At 55.6% G+C, this 15,911-nt stretch overlaps 3 protein-coding genes across 11 annotated transcripts in view; 2 read left to right on the top strand and 1 right to left on the bottom strand.

Moving 5' to 3' along the window:
- The window catches only part of Rab3d (RAB3D, member RAS oncogene family), a 35,036-nt gene that overhangs the window by 13,433 nt on the left and 5,692 nt on the right, over positions 1–15,911 (bottom strand). The window lies entirely within an intron of this gene.
- Positions 50–5,817, top strand: Ccdc159 (coiled-coil domain containing 159). 4 transcript variants are annotated; one of them, XM_013363256.4, is made up of 13 exons: positions 50–209; positions 1,633–1,736; positions 1,835–2,223; positions 2,724–2,757; positions 2,982–3,070; positions 3,155–3,236; positions 3,388–3,583; positions 4,040–4,107; positions 4,184–4,260; positions 4,591–4,712; positions 4,930–5,012; positions 5,468–5,569; positions 5,746–5,817. In XM_013363256.4, the coding sequence occupies exons 1-13, from the start codon at positions 202–204 to the stop codon at positions 5,748–5,750; spliced, it is 1,359 nt and encodes a 452-aa protein (XP_013218710.2). In that variant the 5' UTR covers positions 50–201; the 3' UTR covers positions 5,751–5,817. The 4 variants fall into 4 exon arrangements, with proteins under 4 accessions (XP_013218710.2, XP_077892552.1, XP_040146362.2 ...); XM_078036426.1 differs by having other exon boundaries at positions 1,835–1,926; XM_040290428.2 differs by lacking the exon at positions 50–209 and having other exon boundaries at positions 1,822–2,223.
- On the top strand, positions 5,777–14,869 carry Plppr2 (phospholipid phosphatase related 2). Of its 6 annotated transcripts, none has more exons than XM_078036407.1 (10): positions 5,777–6,601; positions 7,733–7,907; positions 8,522–8,601; positions 9,428–9,541; positions 9,668–9,803; positions 10,679–10,950; positions 11,884–12,060; positions 12,901–13,007; positions 13,344–13,395; positions 13,526–13,691. In XM_078036407.1, the coding sequence occupies exons 3-10, from the start codon at positions 8,536–8,538 to the stop codon at positions 13,556–13,558; spliced, it is 957 nt and encodes a 318-aa protein (XP_077892533.1). In that variant the 5' UTR covers positions 5,777–6,601; positions 7,733–7,907; positions 8,522–8,535; the 3' UTR covers positions 13,559–13,691. The 6 variants fall into 6 exon arrangements, with proteins under 6 accessions (XP_077892533.1, XP_021589549.2, XP_077892530.1 ...); XM_021733874.3 differs by having other exon boundaries at positions 5,779–6,601; positions 9,353–9,541; XM_078036404.1 differs by having other exon boundaries at positions 5,782–6,601; positions 12,901–13,023; positions 13,526–14,869.

Genomic DNA, 15,911 nt, shown 5'->3' on the forward strand with positions numbered 1-15,911 from the left:
TCATCCAATGACATCGCGGCTACGAAGGCACCAAATAGGCCTTCGGATCCCTCGGCGGAGGGCGGAGCTAAAACGCCGGCCACACCCCTCTCTGTGACTCTTTCCTAGGCCTCCGCGCCTAGGAAATACGATGGTGCCCCCATAGGATCAAATTTCAGCGTCACAGCTGGGGACTGGCTTCGCAGTCCCTGATGGGAGAGCATGAACAGGTTGGTGGTATGCGGTAGGTAGGGATGGAAGGCAGTCCGGAGCTTGTCTAGGGCAGGATTCACGACCTGGGGGCGGGGCCCCCAGGCTGCTGACCCCGCCCCCTTCCCAAAGAATTCTCCCGGGAGGATGTCGGAAGAATCCATCAACTTTGGTGGGCAGGGAAGGGTAGGCAGGACTTCCTGCAGCTGAGGTTCAGATATGGCTTTCCTTTTCCCCCTCCAAATCTCTCAGATCCCCCATGGTCTTTAGGTCCATCACCACTATGTTAAACTGCCAGCATTGACATGGATCAATATACTGAATCATGCCAACCCCGTAAAATGGATACAGTGGTACCCTATTTTCGTGGTTGGAGACACTCTGAGGCATAGAGAAGCCCGAGAATTCTCCAACACCACACAGTTGGGAAGCAGCAGAGCTGGGATTTGAATCCAGACCGTCCAGCTGGAGGGTGTCATTTCTTATCCTGATGCTCTCCTGCCTCAGAAGATGAGGATCTCCCTAAATCAGTGTCTCTTGAAGGGGTCCCTAGAAAATTTCAGGCAGAATAACCTGTGCATTACAGGGTTGGTGTGAAGATTTAGTGAACACTCAGAAGATATGAGCCTAAAAAGAAAAAGGATTAATAGAGGTTTTCCAATGGTGTGTGGAGTAGGGTTTTGTAGGAGCCTCCAGGTAGACTGGGCCAGAGGAAGGACACCAGGCAGAGGGTTCAGCAAGGGCAACAGAAGAGGAAGGTAGAAAAGTTTGAAGAACTGGCTGAGTGTAATCCAGGGCAAGGTGCCCTTCACCTGGAAGTTTTTCCAAATAGATCTGCCCCAGGTCTTTCCATCTGTGTCAGCTCTGATTCTACAGGAGGGGCCATGTGAGATCCAGAGCTAAGTTATTTCCTGTTCCGAGCCTTAGCTGGCACAGGCCTGGGCTCAAATTGAGCTAACATGTATTGAATAGATATGTCCTGCCTCTCCTGCTCACCCACTACGGGTCTTATTCACCTGTAGGGCCAGGCCCAAACTCCTGTGCTTGGCTTCAGTGCCTTAGCTGAGCTGTTCTACTGACTTCTTGCTGTTTCTTTTGGATGCTGCCTTCAGCCATCCTGAATTTACCAACATAGAATATGAGGTTCTACATCTCCAAGCCTTTGCACATGCTATTTCCTTCCAGGAATAGCCTCCCCTTAAGGGCCAGTATTAAGGTCCTTTGCATCTCTTCCAAGGCCTTATTTCTTTGGAGTCTTCTAGGTCCTCCTTGTTGCCCCACCTAACCTCTGGGACTGGGATCATCTTTCATCCAGCTTCAGCTCCTGCCATAACTGAGAGGCTGGGTATTCAGAGCTGAGGCCTCTCTGGGTTGTCAGGGAGGGTCTGGAGTGTTGGGATACGAGGGGTGGTCTCAAAGAAACTTCTGTCCCCCTCTTCACAGTGACCCTCTTTTGGCTGGCCTACCCCTGGACCAGGACTACTCTGTACCCCCTCACTCCCCTTCTCATTCAACCTCCAACGTGTGTTTGCCTGCTTATGGGAAGTGTGAGTTTGTTGAGGGGCTGCCTTCAGGCTGGAGAGGGGAGGGGCTGGGGATGCAAGGCATGCTCTGGCCTGTCCCTCAAGGAAGTCCTCCCCACTAGGGTCTTCTTCAGACAAAGCTGTGGACTGTAGGAGTTATTGGACCAGGACCACAGAACCAGAGACCTTGGAACCTACTGCCTCTGAGGACACAGTGAGGATTATAGATTGGAAACCAGGGTGGGGCTCGGGACCTCAGCCACATGGGGCTCCCTCCATTTCTAACCCAGACCAGCAGGAGCACTGTAATGACCAGGATCTTCTGAAGAGGCATCAAAACACAGCCAAGGTCACCCCACCCAGGAAACCCCTTCAGTCTAGGAAAACACTGCAGTATACTTCTGTGGGACTTAGGGAAGGGGTTATGGGGCAGGGGGACCTTCAAGGGTACTCAAGCTATACGTGTTCAGCACCTAGAACAGCGTCCTCCTCTCATCAGGATCTCCATAATGTAAGGAGTGGATGGAAGGGATGTGCAGTCATGTGTATTTGGTGGGGTTTTTGTTTGTTTGTTTGTTTTGCTGTATCTCTGGCTGTGATTTGGCTTGTATGTCAAAATGTGAGCAAATGGATGCCTGGGTCTTACAACCTAGCATGCATGGCTATGCCTGAGGTTGGATGTCTGGGGGGTCTGTATGTTGGCAACCGTGTGTAGTGCCGTTGATGCCCACTGCAGACATTGTCAAGGCTGTTTGCCCCTACGGAGGAGGGCCATCACCTGAGCCCAAACCAGGGACAGGGCTGGCATCTGCTATCAGGGGCAACTTACAGGTCTACACACATGTGGGATGTGCCACACAGTGCATTCTGAGCATGTGCAAGTCAGATGTGCCTGGAGGCAGCTTTGCCAGCGCTTGTGGTTTGGGACACCTATATCTCAGAAGACCCAACTCTTGTCCAACCTTCCAAATTGGGCCAAATTTCCACTCCCTTCTTGTCCCCCTTCCCTAGAAGCCCTTGGAGACCAGCTCTTCCAAAGTCAAAGGTAAGAACCCTCCTTCCCAATGTAACTGTGGGAAAGACCTGGCTGTTCCCCTTCCACCCTCTGCCCTGCAGATGACCACCGTTATCACTAACCATTCACCCCTGCTCCAGCTTCAGCAGACCCCCAATCTGTACTCTACCCCAGCTTCTAGCCCTACTCTGAGCCTCTGCTGATTCTGTGCTGCCCTTGTCCCCACCCCAGCTCACCCTTACTTCTGCCCACAGCTAAGTCCACGATGATGATTCCTGACTCCCAGAAGCTCCTGAGATGTGAACTAGAGTCACTCAAGAGCCAGCTACAGGCTCAGACCAAGGTAAACCACCCTGGCCCCATCCTCAGCAACCTCTGCCCCACTTTGCCCTCCTTCCTACCCCAGGCCTGACCTCTTCCCTCACAGGCTTTTGAGTTCCTGAACCACTCTGTGACCATGTTGGAGAAGGAGAGCTGCTTGCAACAAATCAAAATCCAGCAGCTTGAAGGTAAGGACTGGATGGGAGTCAAGGTCAGGCTGGCGGGTAGTTCTGTCAGGGTCAGCCAGTCTGAGTTCCAGGTCCCTGTCAGGCCAAGATTAGGGCAAGCTGGGCTTAAAACTGACCTCAGGGCTCAGTCAAGGTCCCCACCTCTCTGCAGAGGTGCTGAGCCCTGTGGGCCGCCAGGGAGAGAAGGACGGGCAGAAGTGGGACACAGAGCAGGGCCGGCAGGAGCTCTATGGGGCGCTGGCCCAAGGCCTTAGGGGGCTGCAGAAGACCCTGCGTGACAGTGAGGAAGTGCAGCGGGTCCGCACCACTCGCTGCCTGCAGCTGCTGGCCCAAGAAATCAGGGACAGGTGGGTGTTGACAGGAGGGCAGCCTGACGGCTATGAGAAGCAGGGAAGGCCAGGAAGAGGGACAGGGAGAGGCCTGGGTAAGGGGATGAGGGCTTAGTGAAAGGCTTGGGGATGAGAGGAAGGGATGAGTGGCTCAGGGGAGATTGGTGGCTGGGGAGAGGGTGCTGGGGAGGCTGGGAGACCAGAAGGCAGGGGAGACCGGAAGCTGGAGGTGGGATGGGGAAACAGGCTAGGGACTGAGGAGGCTGGGGTGGTATGGGAGGCTGAGGGGGGAAGGAGGCAGGAAGATGGAGGCCAACAGAGTGGAGAGGCTGAGAAGAGTGGTCAGGAGGAGAGGAGTGGGAGGTAGAGGGACAGTAGTAAGAGGAAGGTAGGCAGGTGTGTGTGGGGGAACAGATGGGGTCCTGGGAGGCAAGGGAGACCTGGGAGAAGGTCTAGTCTGCCCTGTCCCCTCAGCAAGAAGTTCCTGTGGGAGGAGCTGGAGCTGGTACGGGAGGAGGTGACCTTCATCTATCAGAAGCTCCGTGAGTACCTGGAGCCTGCAGCCAAGAGGGGGGACCTGATGCTGTGATTGTCCCCCTGAGCCCCCTCCCCCCACAGAGGCACAGGAGGAGGAGATCGCGCAGAACCTGGTGAACATCCAGAAAATGCAGAAGACACAGGTGAAATGCCGCAAGGTGAGCGGAGCAGATGGGGGACCCTGGGCAAGGCGGGAGTGTGGGGTCTCTACCAGCCTCTGCCATCAGACTGGAGGCTGGGTTCAAATCCCAGCTCTGCCACTTATCACTGTGCAAGCACAGGTAAGTCATTTTGTGTTTCTGGGCCTCAATTTGTTCCTCTGTGTCATGGGTATAATAATGACATAGCTCTCCCTGATCGTGTAGCTGGGTTCATGAAGGTTAAGTGCTTTGAATGCATCCTGGCATATAATAAGTTCTCATAATGGTCCCCTTTCACCATCGTCATTATTATCATTGTGTCTGATCTCTCATCCCTGCGGATCCCAGGTCCTGACCAAGATGAAGCAGCAGGGGTTTGATCCATCTGCCTGGCCAGAGACTGAGGAGGTGCCACTGGGGGGCAATGGCTGCTGGAAGGATGACCTCCAGAAGGAACTGAGTGACATATGGTGATGCCCAGCCCTCGGTCTGACCTCTAACTGCTGAGCCTCATCTGACCAGCTCCCTCCAGTTCCATCTGGCAGTGACCACTGGAACCTGGAACCCATCTGAGTTCAGACCTCCCTCTCCCCACAGGACTCACCTCCCCTAGGGTTCCCCCTGCTGTAGTCCCCACCCGGAGCAGTCCCGTGTCTTGGGGGATCCACATCTCTCTATCTCCCATAGGTCTGCTGTTCATGGGCTGCAGAACTCCATTGATGGCCTTACTATGTCTTCGGGGGTCCACCCCCGGGCTTCAAGCCTCAGGGGTGAGGAGACTGAGCATCACTCACAAGTGGGGGGTGGAGTCATTAGCCAGCTTTGCTTAATGGGGTCATGTTCAGAGGTTCTATTAGAGAGTCACATCTTTCGAGATTTAGATCTTTTTTTTCCCCCCAGTACTGGGCATTGAACCCAGGGGTGCTTAACCACTGAGCCACATCCCAGCAGTTAGAGGTCCATTTTAAGGCAGGGGTTCCCTGAGTTGCTGAAGCTGACCTTAAACTTGTGATCCTCCAGCCTCAGCCTCCTAAGTCATTGAGATTATAGGGATGTGCCATCACGCCCAGGTGTTGGGTCTTATTTTAGAGTTAGGGTTACGGTTAGGGTTACATTAAGTAATGTTCTGAAGTCACATTAAGGACTTATGGGAGGTTTCATCCAGGGGTCATTCAGGGTCACATTCAGAGCTCATGTGTGAAGGGCCACAATGTCTCTTCCACAGGCCACAATGGGCACCGGTGCCTGAGCCCTCCACTCCCCTCCTGGGACTCAGATTCAGACTCTGATAAGCCACAATTCGGCAAGAGCCGATCCTTTCCACACGGTGAGGATCCTCCCTGACCCCCACCCCACCCATTTCCCTTCTGGCCTGCCCTTGGTTCCAACAGCATAGACCCTCAAGACCAACCCAGCTCCCTCCTTGGGCATCTTGCCCCTGACCTGAAGCCCTGGAGTCCCCTGGGCCAGGCCAGGCCCTGACCCCGCCCTCTTTCTCCACAGATTGAGCAGCCGGGACTGCTCTTCCTGAAGACCCCTCCAGACAGAGAATAAACTAGCCGAGATCCTCCTCCACCCCTGAGGGCTTGCTCCCGTCCTTCCTGGGCCCTCCCTCTATTTCCTCCCACCATTTACTTCGCAGTGTCAGGAAAGGTGTAGAGACCCCAGGGACTGTTGGAAATGTGCGGGCTAGAGTCAGGGGGTAGTGTGAGACCAGATTTAGTATATGACAAGGTCAGGGGTCAGTATGTCCAGACACGAGTGACCAGAAATTTCTTCCACACTGGCCACAGGGCCTTTCCTTTCTGGGGAGTCCTAAGGATCTGGCCCTCTGCTACAAATTGCTACAAATGCCCAATGGGGAAACTGAGGCCCAGAGAGGGCGTGAGGGGTTCAGCGTCACTCTGGGAAGCCCCGCCCTCCCGTTCTCGAGGCCTCCCACCCCAGGGTCCTCCTCCTCCGCCCCCGTCCTTCCGTTCCCACCCTCATCTGTGCTAAGTTGCCCCGCTCCCAGGAGCAACCGAGGCCCCTCCCCGACACGCTCCGGAGGCGCCGCAAGGCCCCGCCCCTTGGACGATGCAAATGAGGCTCCGGAGGCCCCGCCCCTCCCGCGGCCGCGGAGCCTGCGCCGCCCCGCCCCGCCGGCCCGACAGTATCTCCGTCTCCGCGTCCGTCACCGCGGCCAGACGTCCGTCTGTCTGCCCCGCCGCACCCGGGCCGTCTGTGCGGAGCGGGGGCTCAGGCGGCGGCGGCGGCTGCACCGGGTGAGGGGGGCCTGGGGCGTCCTCTCCCCCCCCATCCCCTCCGGGGGCTTCCCATCTTCCATCTGCTGGTCGAGGCCCGGACTCCGGTTTCCGAGGTTGGGTCCCATCGGGTCCAGCACCGGGAGGGGGAAGGGAGGCGGCGAGCTGGGGCTTCAGACCGGGCTGGGGGAGGGGAGCATGGGTAGAGGACTCTACGTCAGGAGCCAAGCGACGGTGGTGAGGGTGGCTGAGGGTGACTGATTGTGTGGTTGTCATTGTGTGTCAGTGTGCGGTTGTGTAATTGTGTGGTTGTATGGCAGTGATTGTGTGACTTCGGGTGTGTCCGTGTGTGTGTGTGCTCTATCGTGTGGCTGCTGCTGTCAGTGTCACTCAGATTGTGTGTGTGTGTGTGTGTGTGTGTCTCGTTGTGGCTTCTATTTGGCGGCACTGTGATTGCTTTTACTGTGTGTGGCTGTCTTGGTGTCAGTATGGTTGTGTGTGTGTTATTGTGTGGCTGCTGTTGTGTGTTCTTTCTGATGATGTGAGTGTGTGGCTGTTTACTGGCTTGGGTCTTGATTGTATGCCTTATGTGGCCATATGTGAGTCTTTGTCATGGTCCATGGATATGCCCTTGTGTGACCATGTGGCTGTGGTTGTGGATGACTCGTTGTCTCTCCAGTGACTGTCAGAATGGGTGAGAGACTGTTAATGTGTGTGGCTGTCACTGAAAGCCTTGTAACTGGGGGTGTGACTCTGTGACCCGGTCTGTGACTCCCATTGTGTACGGTGGTTCTCTATACTGAGACTCTTAAGTGTGTTGGCAGCCTGAGTCTACTTCCATGACTGTGACAGGATGAGGACTTGTGTGGGGCTGTTCTTGTAGCTGTGACATGTATAGGGTCTCCTGGTCTCCCTGACTATGTGACTGTGTGGGGGGACGTGTTTGATCTGTGTGGGTGTCCATGACGGGCCGTGTGCATGCTGTGCCTGGTGTGTGTGTGTGAATGCTGTTAGAAGGTTGTGGGTGTTGGGTACCTGTGTGAATGAGCGCCCTGTCTTGTTCACCATGAGGCAGGCGCCCAGCATTGTGCTCTTGGTCCTCATTGGGATGGATGAATGAATGTCTTGGGGGTGCAGTATTTGGGATTGGAAGCTGTGATTGGGTTGTACACTGAGGGTGCTAGTGTGGGTGACTCTGGGGGCATCTGGGGCTTCTGGTGACCCTTATCCTTCATGTCACATGGCAGAACGAGCCTCGTGGATGGAGCTTTGGACCCAGAGTGCCTACCCTTGCCTACCTGGGCCTTAGTTTCCACATCTTCACAATGGGGGTGACTGTCCCTGCCCTGCTGGCTACCAGGAGTGGCTGTGAGTCCGTGGTTGTGGCGGCAGCCTGTCAGAAGCCCTAGGGCATTTTCACAGGTGAGTTCAGGTGGGAGAATGGGTGTGAGCTGGTGTGACTGTTGGCCCCTGAAGTCTGGGGACCGAGGTTAGAGGGTTGGCGGAGGGAAGGGGAGAGGCAGCTGGCTGGGAGGTGGGGGAGGAGGGAAAGCAGCTGGGAGAGGAGGCGAGCCTGGCTATCAGCCCGCACCAGATACCACAGCCCGTGGGGACTGAGGAGGGGACCCCCAAGGAGGCCATGGGAAAAGGGCCTCACGGAGGGACCCAGCAGGCTTTGGGGGCATGGAGCATGGAGTTCCCCAGGGAAAGAGCGAGGAATCCCCTAAAACCTGGTGGGGGTGGGTGTCATGGAGGAGCCCTTCTAAAGGCCAAGTGGGGAGGGTCCTCCTAAAAGGCCTCTGGTTACCAGCTCTGAAGGCTGTAGAAGGGGACCACTGTAGAATCTTTGGGGTCCCTGACAGGCTAAAGGTGGTGTTGGAGTGGAGTATCCCAGGGGCCAATGAAGTAGGACCTGGATTGTACAAAGCTGTCCAGAAGGCTCAAGGGGCAGAACCAGTGGTCCCTGTGGCCACAGGGATGAAGCCAGGGTCCCAGTGGTTGCCCTGGCGGTCCCACTCCCTGCCCCCGCTCTGCAGGCCCAGCCTTCACTATGGCGGGAGGGAGACCTCACCCGAAGAGGAGTTTCTCCATCATTCCCTGCTTTGTCTTTGTGGAGGTGAGGACCCCAGAACCTATCTTCCTGTCTCTTCTATCTCTGCCCAACCTCAGTCTCCCTTCTTTTGCCAGGTCCCCACCTGGATCCATTATTCCATCTCTTCCTAATCTCTTCCTGTTACCCCAGGATCTCCATTGCTGACCCCCTTCTCTTGAGAAGTGATTACAAGCTTGGGCTCAGAAAGTGTCCTTCTCTGAGTTCTAATCCCACTCTGCCTTGCCCATCCATACTTCAGGACTCTTAAGTGTGTTGGCACCTGAGCCTCAGTTTCCTCATCCTTAAATGGGTGTACTAGAGTCCCTCTCTCCAAGGGCTCTTAGGAATGTAAAATATATCAATTCACAGAAAAAGGCTTAGTGGGAAGCTTCTCCACAGTATAATTTCAGGTGTAATCCCATTGGGTGTGTCTGTCTTTCTGTTTTGAGCCTGGGCCCTGTTCTCACTCTTCCTTCATAATCACTACCCTCCCTCCTCTCTCTCATTCCCTCTTCTTCCCTTTTCTCTCCCACCCCCTTCTCTTTCCTCTTCTTTCCCCTCTCCTGTCTTCTCTCACTTCTGTCCTCATCTCTCTGTTCTTCCCAAGTCCCTCTCTCTCTTCCCTCCTTCCCCTCTGTTCTTTGCCTCCCTCCTTGTCGTGGTCCCTCTTCATCTTCCATGTCTGTTTCCCTCCTTTCTCTTTCTCTGTCTCCTTGGCCGCAGAGCCTCTGACCTTCTCTTCTCTCTCTGCTCTCTCCTGCCCTGGCTGGTGCAGTCAGTGCTGCTGGGCATTGTGGTTCTGCTTGCTTACCGCCTGGAGTTCACAGACACCTTCCCCGTGCACACCCAGGGGTTCTTCTGCTATGACAGCACCTACGCCAAGCCCTATCCGGGGCCTGAGGCTGCCAGCCGAGCACCCCCCGCCCTCATCTATGCCTTGGTCACTGCTGGGCCCACCCTTACGGTGAGATGGTGTGGGTTGCCTTGGTCAGACCCTGGAGAGGACCTCCCAGGAGGCCAAAAGGCCACATGGGCTGGTGGAAATATGGGCCTGAAGGCCAGGGAGACCCCACCTTGGTCTTGTCCACAGATCCTGCTGGGGGAGCTGGCACGTGCCTTTTTCCCCGCACCACCCTCTGCCAGCCCCGTCATCGGGGAGAGTACCATCGTGTCAGGGGCCTGCTGCCGCTTCAGCCCCCCGCTGCGGAGGCTGGTTCGCTTCCTGGGTGAGAGCCTCAGCCCATGGTCAGCCCTGTAGTAATAGGAAAGGGGGAGGCAGTCGCAGAGGCAAAGGGAGAAGGACTGGTTCTGCCATCAGAGAATTCAGGGTATGAAGGAAAAAGTCTTCCAGTTGGCGTGATGGAGACTATAGGGGGCAAGGAGGGACTTGGGTTCAGTTAGAAATAAAATGGAGGTTCTGGGGGACTTGGAGGGGCCTAACCCAACTACAATGGCACCTGGAGGAAAAGGGCCCAAAAATGGAACACGGGGAGTCTTGGGCACAGAAGGCGCCATGCCTGTGGCCAAACACAGTGGGGGCCTCGGAGCAGGCAGATGAGACTCCCAGTCACATTACCTGGGGCCCCAGTCACAGTTGGTCATGGGGCTGGGAGTAGAGCGAATATCTGAGCATGGCTCCAGTGGCAGAGGGCTGGAGATGCAGCTCTGGCTGATTAGGGCCCCAGGGGAAGAGGGATCAACTCAGCAAAAGTGGGGCAGGCATAAGGAGGCCCAGCCATCCTTAGGGTTTTCTCAGGCGGTCCCAGGCCTGGGCCTAGTCTGATGGGAGGCTGGTTACAGGGTCCAGCCTCTGCTGTAATGGGATTCCAAGGCAAGGCCACTCTTGACATAGGATAATCTGAGAGGGACAGAGGCCACATGTTCTTACAGTGAAAGTTCCAGGGGTAGGAGGCCCTGAGGTCCTTCATGGTGGTCCCCAAAGAAGGGGGACCTTGGCCCAGGTATAATATGGTCCCAGGTGTGCTTTAAAGGTGCTCCTAGGAACAGGGAGACAAGCAGCTGGTGGAGACTGGGGGCTTTCAGGGGGAGGGCCATTGGGCATCAGGACTGGGGACATGAACCCCTTTCCTTCCCCCACCAGGCGTGTACTCCTTCGGCCTCTTTACCACGACCATCTTCGCCAATGCGGGGCAGGTGGTGACTGGCAACCCCACGCCACACTTCCTGTCAGTGTGCCGCCCCAACTACACCGCCCTGGGCTGCTCACCACCCTCACCTGACCGTCCAGGGCCTGACCGCTTTGTCACTGACCAAGGTGCCTGTTCAGGTAGCCCCAGCCTCGTGGCTGCTGCGCGCCGCGCCTTTCCCTGCAAGGATGCAGCCCTCTGCGCCTACGCGGTCACCTATACGGCGGTGAGCACCTGGAGGAGCAGAGGGGTCGGGAACAAGCGCTTGAGGTGGGCTGCCGTCAGGAGGCTTCCAGGCCTGGAGCCTTAGATTTCTCACCACCTCCTGCTCCATGAGACCACGCCCAGGTGTTAGGATCCCGTCCTAGGGCGGAGTCTATGGTTAGGGTCCCTGACTCCTCCCCTGGGTCCTGGCCACAGGACCTGCCCTTGGTGTCTAACCATGGCTCCTGCCCTGGTAACGCCATGCCCAAAGAAGGCTCTTGCCGCCACACTGTGGGATCAGGAGGCTGTCCTGGGAGTGTGGAACTCTGCTCTGTTCCCACAAGGCAACAGGCCCTGAAGAGTAGGTGGGGGCTAGACGGTGGGCGTCAGCCCTTCCCCTGGGCCTTGGCCCGCCCCTTGTTGCCCTGGATCTCTAACTCTGTCCTGTTTTTCCCTAGTCGCAACCTCTGTTGCTTGGTTCCTTTTTCTGGTCTCTGGGATGATGTTCTAACCTAGCAGTGGCCTCGTGGGGCTGGGCATGCTACCCGCTGAAGCTCTTAGAGCTGCCCCTTTGGCCCTGACTCCTCTCTTGTTCTGTGGCCACGTCCTAATCCCATCCGCACCCAGTAAGCGTCTGGGACTTTGTCCAGGTAGTACAAGGGCCCCAGGTCCCGACCTCTGCTCTTTGGAGCTCTGGTCACATTCCCCTAGCCCAGCAGACTGTGTGCGTGGGACTCCAGGACCCCAACTCCTGATCCCTCTAGTTGCCATTTCAGTCACACCCCTATTCTGCAAGAGCTCCTTGAACCCTGGAGTCCCTTACTCTGTGCCTGTAGCCCTGGATGGCGCCCTCCAGCCCCAAAGTTTGATCGTGTTTCTCAGCCTGAAAGACAGTGTCCCCGAGGGTTGGTCGACTTCACTTCAGTGTGTCCTCTGATCAGTCTGGTTCCCACAGATGTATGTTACCCTCGTGTTCCGCGTGAAGGGTTCCCGCCTGGTTAAACCCTCCCTCTGCCTGGCCCTGCTGTGCCCCGCTTTCCTGGTGGGCGTGGTCCGCGTGGCCGAGTACCGCAATCACTGGTCGGACGTGCTGGCGGGCTTCCTGACTGGAGCAGCCATCGCTACCTTTCTGGTGAGCCCCAAACCCACCCATCTCCAAGGGAGACCTCTCTCAGCCCCTTGGCCTCGGGCTCCACATCCACTTTGGGCAGGTCCTTTAACCTGACCCAGGCCTGTATGTTCTCATCTGTGAAATGGAGTAACAGGACCAGGATCAGGGCAAGGCCCTGTCTTGGATGCAAAATTGAAGACAAACATTCAGAAATCAAGATAAATAATTTAATGAAATCTTTTTTTCTTTTTTCTTTTTTTTCTTTTTTGGTACCAGAGATTGAACTCAGGCACTCAACCACTGAGCCACGTCCCCAGCCCTATTTTGTATTTATTTGGAGACAGGTTTTCAGTGAGTTGCTTAGCCCCTTGGTTGGCTTTAAACTTGAGATCCTCCTATCTCAGCCTCCCAAGCCGCTGGGATTACTGCACTGGCTTAATGAAATCTTTTTAAAAATCAAAATTCATGCCAAGTAATCACAACATACAGAACATTAAAATTTTAAATGGGGCTGGGGGTCAGCTCAGTGGTAGAGCGCTTGCTTAGCATGGGTGAGGCCCTGGCTTCCATACCTAGCACCGCAGAAACAAAAAGCAAAAACCACAAGCCAAACAACCAAAACCACAAGAGTTATAATGAAAACAGGGTGAATCCTGCCCTTGACAGTCAGCCTTGCTTGCTTCTCCCTAGTCCCAGCCCTGTGGGTACCTAACTCTTAGTGAAGTGCAAGAGCAGTCAAAATGTTAGCTATTTGTGGAAACCTGAGCCTCAGTTTCTTGATCTGAAAAATGGGTATAATATTTATGTAACTCCTATGCCATTGGCCTCAGGCCTCAGTAGGCCCTTTTCCCTCTGTCACAGGTCACCTGTGTTGTGCACAATTTCCAGAGCCGGCCTCCCTCTGGCCGAAGGCTCTCCCCCTGGGAGGACCTGGGCCAGGCCCCCACCATGGACAGCCCCCTCGAAAAGTTAAGTGTGGCCCAGGTAAGGGGGGCCGGGGGCTGTACCCGGCTGGAGAGGGCGGTGGGTGGAGAAGGCCCAAGGAAGCAGGAAGACAGGCAGGAAGTGGGATGGCACGGCCCTGGGGAGGTGGAGAGGTCAGCCACACTTGCAGACTAGGTCTCAGGGAGGGAACAGCCCTGAAGACTGGGAGTGCACACCTTCTGCCCCCTGAGGGGACACCATTAATCCAGAGGACTCTGGTTGTCTTTTCCACTGGCTTCTTTGCCTAAAGAGCCTTTCTTGGTTGTGGACAGTGGGTTCCAGGGGTCCTCTAGCCCCTTCCCTCTGCCTCTTTTTCTCAGGAATCCGAGACCTGCAGGCCGCATTCGACACCGGCACGGCTCACCCCATCCAGTGAGTGTGGGGACAGTGGGGGGACAAATAAGGGGGACTTCCCAGTGGGCAGCCACTGCGCTCTCACCTAGACTTTCATGGCCCCCTGCCAAGATCTCTAATGCCCTGCTCTCTGATGCCTGCCCTCTAGAGCCGCAGAACTGCGCCCGCCGTGGCCACCTGATCCCCAGCTGTGTGTCCTCTAGGGCCCCAGCCATGTGTTCGTCACCTCGTGTGCCCCGCCCTCGACTGAGGTCTGAGCCAACGCCCCTACCACTGCCCCTGCCCCTTCCAGCACCAACTCCCAGCCAGGGCCCCTCACCTTCCTCTCCTGGACCTGGGGGGCCAGGCGGGGGCGGTGGACGTGGCCGGAAGCTGCTGCTGCCCACTCCCCTGCTGCGGGACCTGTATACCCTCAGTGGACTCTACCCCTCCCCCTTCCACCGGGACAACTTCAGCCCTTACCTGTTTGCCAGTCGCGACCACCTGCTGTGAGGCCCACCTATCCACCCAGAACCTGCCCATGTCCCTCTTTCTCCCCTGCCACACGTGTATGTGCGTGTGCTGTGTGAGTGCCAAAGCCTCCTGTCCACAAACCAGCCGGACCTGACATTAGAAGATGGCTGGAAGGATATGGGGGAGGGGAACCCCTGCCTCTTTTGCCCTCTGGGACACTCCAGTGGGCACATCTGCTGGTTGGGCCCTTGTACCTAGGATTGTTCTTTTAAGGGCTAAAGTTTGACTCAATTGGCCATTGCCCAGCCAATGAGAACCCCCAGTTCAGAATTCTACCCAAAAGGGGTTTACTCTAGCCAGTGGGAGCCTCCCTCTCACTTCTTAGAATCCTCAGGCAAGAGGGCAACTCCAGCCTGCATTCAGTGTCTGAACGGCCAATAGGAGCCCTGGGCTTTCAGAATTTTAGAGTGGGTGGGTATGATTCCAGTCAATGGGGGACCGCCTGTGTTTAAGTATGCGCACAGGAGAGGGGGAGAAGGGTTCATCCTTTGCTACCAGATCCTTTGTCCTCAGAATCACAGGGTCCAGCTGGAGGGTGGGGGGCAGGCTCCCCCATGGCAGGGTCCTTGGGGTACCTCTTCTCCCTCAGCCCCTCCCCCACATGCACCCTCTCACCCAGTCCCACCTGACTCCCTACTTAAGCAGGGCTTACCCCAGTTCAGATGTTTTGGGGTTCAGGGTGCTGTGTCTCCCCTTGCCTGTGCCCAGTGCACCACCCAACCCTTCTGTTATTTATTAGGGCTGTGGGAAAGAACTTTTTTTTCTTGGAACCCACCCCTGTTCTTCACACTGCCCCCCATGCCTCAGCCTCATGCAGATGTGCCATCTTGGGGGGCATGGGTGGAGCAGAGGGGGCTCCCCTACCCTGAGCAGCCAAATGCAGTGGGCAGAGGAGACATTGTCCCCCTTTCCTGCACCCTTCTCATCTTTAATAAAGATCTGGCTTCTCATCTTTAATAAAAACCTGTTTATAACAGAAGTTTGGCCACTTGCCTGCCTCCCCCGGGCAGTGGGGTGTGAAGGACTGTGACTGTGGGTCTGGATGGCTGTGAATCTGGGTGTGGGTGTACTGTCACAGTGTATCTGAGGACAACTGTGGAGATGCAGTTGTGTGGCCATAGAGCCAGCAATTTGGGTCAAAATATGGCTTGTCGTTTCTTTGTTAATTAATGTCTCTGTGCTCTTGTTTCTTCATCTGTCCAATGCAGATAATCCTCACAAGCCACTAGGGCAAAGAAATACATGACTGGGGCCTCACATGAAGGTGTTCCTGGGATAGCTGGCCTGTTTCTGACAATAGCCAGAGGAGCAGAGCGCACTCGAGACAGGGCAAGGGTGTGAGAGGGAAGGAGGATGCTAGGAGACACTAGGAACCTCCAAGCCAAGTATCTGGCAGCAAGGGACTGATTGGGAGCTTGTGCCAAGTGCCAAACCCCCAAGAACTTAGAAGAGACTAGGGAGAGCAGAAGGACATGGAGCTCCAGACACTGTGGCTCTGCGGGACCTTTGGATCCCAGAGATACTTAGGAACCTGGAAAGGGGAATCTGCTTCCCTTCTTGCCACATTCATTCATTCATTCAACAAACACTATGGGACACCTACCAAGTGTCAGGTTGTGTTAAACTGCTGTAACAAAATACCATAGGCTACGTGGCTGATAAACAACAGAAATTTACTTCTCAAAGATCTGGAGGCTGCAAGGTGTGGTGGTGCACACCTGTAAACCCAGCAGCTCAGGAGGTTGAAGCAGGAGGACTGCAAGTACAAAACCAGCCTCAACAACTTAGCAAGGTGCTGAGTGACTCAGCAAGACCCTGTGTCTAAATAAAATACAAAAAAGGGTCAGGGATGTTGCTCAGTGGTTAGTGCCCCTGGGTTCAATCCCCAGCACCAAAAAAAAAAAAAAAAAAAAAAAAATCTGGAGTCTGGGAAGTCCAAGATCAAGGCAGCAACAAATTTGGTGTCTGTTGAGGGCCTGTCCCTCTTGGATGGCTGTCATATTCTACTATGACATGGCACA

Source organism: Ictidomys tridecemlineatus, chromosome 2 (assembly GCF_052094955.1).
Source record: "Ictidomys tridecemlineatus isolate mIctTri1 chromosome 2, mIctTri1.hap1, whole genome shotgun sequence".
NCBI lineage: Eukaryota > Metazoa > Chordata > Mammalia > Rodentia > Sciuridae > Ictidomys > Ictidomys tridecemlineatus.